This window comes from Vombatus ursinus, unplaced genomic scaffold (genome assembly GCF_900497805.2).
Source record: "Vombatus ursinus unplaced genomic scaffold, bare-nosed wombat genome assembly UNPS02014770.1, whole genome shotgun sequence".
NCBI lineage: Eukaryota > Metazoa > Chordata > Mammalia > Diprotodontia > Vombatidae > Vombatus > Vombatus ursinus.
The window spans coordinates 31,819,119-31,825,446 of NW_020954548.1; the positions used below are offsets into that span (position 1 = coordinate 31,819,119).

The 6,328-nt window shown below is 38.1% G+C and overlaps 1 protein-coding gene across 3 annotated transcripts in view; it reads right to left on the reverse strand.

The window, feature by feature from the left end:
* XPO6 (exportin 6) overlaps positions 1–6,328 on the reverse strand; it is a 113,060-nt gene that overhangs the window by 16,890 nt on the left and 89,842 nt on the right. For all 3 annotated transcript variants that reach the window (XM_027862993.1, XM_027862995.1, XM_027862994.1), the window contains 2 exons: positions 2,409–2,501; positions 4–146 (listed from right to left, as the gene is read on the reverse strand). In XM_027862993.1, coding sequence (XP_027718794.1) covers positions 4–146; positions 2,409–2,501 — 236 coding nt within the window. The remainder of the gene's footprint in view (positions 1–3; positions 147–2,408; positions 2,502–6,328) is intronic.

The window sequence follows — 6,328 nt, forward strand, 5'->3', positions numbered from 1 at the left end:
CCTTGGAACTAATAAGAGGTGTGACTGCTTCCATGGCAGTGGAGACCAGCGAGATGAACTGTTGTGGGTTCTGTCGATGAGCTTCACTATAAAATTGTGCTAACCAATGAGAGTAAGCCTGGAGCGCTGCCAGGGACTGAGCATGACTGGGAAAAGAGAAAGAAGACTACATTTTAAAGCTTATGGTAATAATCTATCACCAACTAAATAGTTTTCTTGCAGGACAGGAATTCCATCAACCTTCTATTTTACAAAAGTGGTACAAAATTCTATTTTCAAAACATGTGACAGAGACAGAGGAAATCTGTTATCTTTTCATATAGCATCAAATAAATGAAAAATGCTGGACACTTTACAGTGTAATAATCAAGAAGATGGTAAAATTACAAAAAATATAACTTATAAATTAATGTATAATATTCGGAATTACTAGCTTAATTTCACACCAACAGTTGTAGGCCAGCTATTCAATGTTATTAATTAACAATTAAAATCAACTTTAATTACAGTTCCTAAATGGCAAGTGCTTAAGGGAGCCTTATTAAGGCACTAAAATAGAAATAAGATTCTGGAGCTCAGGAGTCCTACTGGCTACATAATAAATTTCAGAAGATGGGACCAGGTTTGCTTTTTCCAGATTTTGCACTGTACCTTGTGCATCATTAAAGTTAAATAATTATTAACAAATGAAAGAGAAATAAAAGTAATGTTATGTCCTTAAGAAAGCAGAGGTAAGGGCAGCTAGGTGGTGCTGAGGATAGAGCACCAGCCCTGAAGTCAGGAAGACCTGAGTTCAAATCCGGCCTCAGACCAATCACTTGACACTTACTAGCTGTGTGACCCTGGGCAAGTCACTTAACCCCAATTGCCTAAAAATTAAAAAAAAAAAAAAAATTGTGGATCTTCTTCCCTTTAAAAAAAAAAAAGCAGAGGTAGTGGTGAAACCCACTAAACAAAAGATATTTTAAAAATTATCGTCTTAAAGTCACTTAAAGAAAATATAAGCATTAGGTTGTTGAAATGTCTAAAAGTTGGAGCACTACTCTAGTTATTTTGTGTACAGAATCAGTTTGATAATTGTGCTCTTTACCCTACTTATAAGAATGCATTGCTGAATAGAAAAGAGATAAGAAAGTTTATATTTCCAATCTGAAGATTTTACTTAATGCATCATATTTAAATTTATAGATGTGCTAGATTAGTACCTGAAAAACCTGGAGGAAAGAGAAGCTGGACTCACAGAATTTCAGAGTTAAGAAGTTACTTCACAAGTTACCTGTCCAACACTTACCCAAAGCATAAATCCTCTCTAAATTATCCCCCAAAATATTTATCCAGTCATCAAATGAAACATTCAGTGATGTAGAGTTCACAAAAGGCAGCCCATTTCATTTATGAAGAGTTCTAATTTTTTAGAAGCTGAAATAACTTCCCTGTAATTGTCACTAACCAGTCCCATGGTTCTGCCTCTCTTAGCTAGTATTTACTGATTTATTAAAACGAGATACATATCTCAGTTGAAATAAAATAAAGAAGTAAATCTCTGGCCAAGACAAATCAAAGTACCATTAGAAATACTATCTTATTTTCCACGAGTCTAACTTCAGATTTCTTTAAAAGCTAGATATACTAATACTAAAAGACATAATGCATCCTAGGGCATGAGAAATTCAAGCATTTATACTTTGTTCACACTTCCCAAATCCGGAAAGCTAGTGAAGAAGGTAGCAGGAAATGGAAAAGGAATATTAACATACGCTTTTAGCAAAGATGGGAAGGAAAGAGAAAGGGAAAAAAGAAGACAGGTAGAGAGGGATAGAGAGAGAAGTAGGAGTAGCAAAGGAGAAGAGAAAGAAAGGAAGGAGGCAAAGGGGAGGAAGAGAGAAGAGAAGGGAGGAGAGCAAAAAGATGAGACAGAGGAGAAGAGGAAGAAAAAAGAGAATAAAAAGGGAAGAGAGAGAGAGAGGAAAAGGGACAGAATGAGAGAAGATAAAAGAAAGGGGAGGGAGTAAGAAGGGCAGGGAAAGGATAGGGAGAAGAGAGGAGCAAAGCGTGGAAAAATAAGGAAAAAGGAGAAGGGAAAGGAAAGAAGGAGAAGAGGAGGTAGGAAAGGAAATATAGAAAGAAAGGCAAGAAGAGTGGAGAGTGGAAAGGAAGGAGACAGAGAAGGAATGAGTATGGCTAGGGAAGATAAGGAGAAAGAGAGAAAGGGGAGGAAAAGACCAGAGGCACAAATATGTATATGTAGTATAGAGGGGCAGAATACTTATAATTAATATTCTCATCCCCACTCTACACCACCCTCATTCCTTGACTTACTTGGACCCTGTAAGAATCCTGTCAAAGAAAATCTTGTACCTAAGAAACAGAACTTTTAGACCCAGAGAGCAAAAAAAATCCATACTCACACATCAATGAGGTCAGGTTTCAATACTGATGGCACAGCAGTTTCAATGTTGTACAATTTTATCTGGGAGCCATATAGAGTTACTTTAACCAATCTGTTGGGGAAAAATGCAGACCAATAGAAAGCAATAGGGAAAAAACTAACTACATTATTCTACATCTATCAGAATAACAGGACTAATAAAACACTAAAAATGGCTTTCAGAAGCCAAAATGTGATGAAATTTGCTGTTTTGATGAGTTTAAATGGATAGGAATAGGCATTTTTGTGTAACAGAGGGGCATTATGAAACTTTAAATCTCTTTTATAAACTGTCTTCTGTTTAAATGCTGTTTGAAAATGGTTTGTACTAAAAGAGATACTGAACATTTTAGAAGAGTTTCGATAGTAAGGCTAGATTTCATTTTAATCTCTATGATAGATGAGTTGTAAAAATTGTTGGTTGCTAAGGGGAACACTGCATACAAATTACCAGTAAATACCCTAACAGTAGCTAAATTTCTATCCCAAGAGGAAAAATTCTACTTCCTTTGAAGTGGAAAATTATTCCCTACTGATTGGGAACAGACAGCCAGAAATATTTACCCTGCTGACATGAGATATGCACCTAGGCTTTCCATTTCTATTCAGAAAATGACAAAAAAAAAAGGACTTTTTTTCCCTCCAGAACTTCTCCCTCTGATAACTAAGAGAGAAAGGTGTAAGTGGCAAACCAAACAAAAGCCCTGAGATTTTTATAATAAATTAAGGAAGTAGGGAGTCTATTATTTTTAGCATCTATTTAGCATCTATTACTTTTTTCTTTGAAGCCATAAAAAGAAAAAAAGAGAAGAGCTATGAATCATAAATTAAGAATTTATTTTTAAAAAAAAAGGTAGCAAACTGTATGCTGGATTTGTTTAAATTTTGCTCTATGTTGTCACTTTATAAATGTACTTCTTTAGTACTTTGATCTAGTGTACTCCCACCAACCAAGCAGATTGCAACCCATCCATGTTTTCTGTCAACCGTCAACATCTTCCTATTAATCCTCCCAACATGCTGGAGGCTTTCTTCTAGATATACTGACATTGTAGAGATGCCACGAAGCACTGCAAGTTGTCCATTTGTTATTCTTCCCCTTTCACTGGATGATTGTCTCACCTCCTTTTAGGATAATATACCTTTCTGACAACATCCTTTACACCCTGGGAGCAGACTACCCAGACCCCCTCCTAGGAATGATGACAGCCTACTCATTCCTCAATTATTAACAAACTCCCACCCTCTCTATCCTAGTGATTCTGAATCCCACCCCCATCCCACACTGACTACTCCCTTATTCCCATCCCCCTCAACCCAAACCCTCAATGTCTCATATTACAATTACCCATCACTGCTCTTTAAGCAATAAACTTGCTTTCATCTTAAAACCTTGACAGCTGGCTCTCTCCTGACACCCTTTCCAATACTTTTATCATAGCCCTATAGCCTTAATCACTGGCCAAGGTGTGGGAGTGGGAGTATGGCTGATTCCACGCCACTATCTCTACCATTATCACTCAGTAACCTCTGCTGCTCTGAAATTCACTCAATCTACATTTACCATTCAGTCAAGATTCTGGTAGTTATCTCCCAACCTCCAAGACAACCCTCTCCTCAATCAGTTCAGTGCCTGGCTCATAATCTTTTTCTCCTCTCTAACTCCTGCCTTTATACTAGGAGACTTCAATAATGACAGTCCTTCAAATACCTTAACTTTCCAGTTCCTCCATCTGCTCCAGCTCTTACGACCTACTTCTCCATTCCACCTCAGCTGCATACCACAAAAATGGGTCATGCCTTTGATCTTGCCATCACCCACAAGTATTCCACTTCCCCGATCCTGAAGTCTTGAACTCCTTTATGTGATCATAATCTGTTGTCATTCCACTCTCACTCTGTTTTGTGAACCCTAAACTGTCCTCACCACCAACGAAATTTCCTCCATCTTTATAGTTTCACATCTCTAACTGCCTATCAGATATCTAAAAGCAAATGTCCCACAGACATCTCAAACCTGATATGTCTAAAATTGAACTTATTCATCCCTCACCAAACTCTGCTCTCTTCCTAACCTTCCTGTGACAGTGGAGGGCACCACTATCCTCCAAGTCCGCCAGACTCACAACCTTGAGTCCACACACCCTCATCCCCTCATATCCGATCTGTTGCTAAGATCCGTAGATTCTTACTTCATAACATAGCTCTTCTTTCTCTCTACACCCTGGTGCAAGCCCTCATCAGCTCAGGTCTGGACTGCTAGTGGTTAGTCTTCTAATTTGCTCTCCTTGCCTCAATTTTCTCTCCCCACTTCAGACTATCCTCCACCCAACTATCAAATTGATCTCCCTAAAGCACAGACTTGACCATGTCACCTGTCTATTCAATTAATTCCAGCAGATCCTTATATTACTACCCCTAGGAATAAATATAAAATCCTTAGTTTGGCTTTTAAAGTCCTTCATAACAGTCTTCTTATACCTTCTTTTCTCTGTCTTCACTTTGCCACATAATTTGAGTTCCAGTGACATTGGCTTCCTTGCTGTTCCTTGTACAAAACATTCATCTCTTGACTCTGATCATTATTGCTGGCTGTCCCTCAAGTCTAAAATTCTCCCGTTCCTTATCTCCACCTCCTGACTTCCATGCCTTCCTTCAAGTCCCAGCTAACAACCCACCTTCTAAAACAGGCCTGCACAACCGGCTACTCTTAAGGCACTCGGGCTGCTTGCAGTATGCCAAAGGATTTTGGGTGGTCTGTGAAAAATGTAGAGGAAAACATCCCTTGTATGTAGAGGAAATTGTTTGGCGTGCCGCAAGCTGAGGGCCACAGGTTGTGTAGGCCTGTTCTAAGAGAAGTCTTTCCAGATCCCTCTCAGTTCTACCACCTTCCTTCTGTTGATTATTTGCTGAATACATCTTGTTTGCATACTGTTGTCTACATGTAGTCTTCTTCATTAGAGTGCAAGCATCTTGAAAGTAGGGACTGTTTTTACCTTTCTCTGTATCCCCAGTGCTTAAGCACAATGCCTAGTATATAGTAGGTGCTTAATAAATGTTTGCTGACTTGATTATGTCATATCTCTTAAGTAATTTGTTGGTATTATGTTGTATCACATCCCTCCTTACTGCTTTTTGGGTAGCCTACGTCTTTAATTCTTCAAAGACTGTAGTATTCCATGAAAGTCATTCATTAGCAATAGAAGAATAGTGATGTTAAGTAGCCTGAATTAGGGAGCTACTTGGGATCACTAAAAGCATTAGGCAATTTCCAAAAAATCCAGCACTCCCTTTTTTTCCTATTGTTCAATTCTGGGACCTGTTAAACTACACATTGTAGTCCGGACAATGGGTTTTCTTTAGTCATTTTGTTTTTTCCTGTATGGCCAGTTAGAGGATTCTGAACCCTTGAGTGATTATAGCTCTCACTTATGAAGCTCTGAAGTGTTCCCAGACTTGCTGCAACCACAATGTTACCCACAAACACCTGGAGGACCTCACAATCTATAGTGAATCTCTAGTTCCATTTGGGCTCTGTCCAAAATATCCTCTATGGCAAAAGCAACACTTATGGTGAGCTTATATCACCTTGTTTTATGTCTCACTTGATATTAATAATCAGAAGATCACTGAACAAAGTTATTTCTGCTGCATCTTTCAAGGAATTGTTTATGATTCTGATACTTTGAAGACAGATCCTCAAACAGCATTTGTTCCACTGCATCAAATGCATTTTTACAGTTAACAAAAAGTACAATGGGATCTTGCATTCCCTGTACTTTCTGGTCAATTGTGTAACTTCCAAAATGTGGACTGCCATGGAATATATATATATATATACATACACACATACGTGTGTGTGTGTGTGTATAAAATACATACATATATATATATATATAT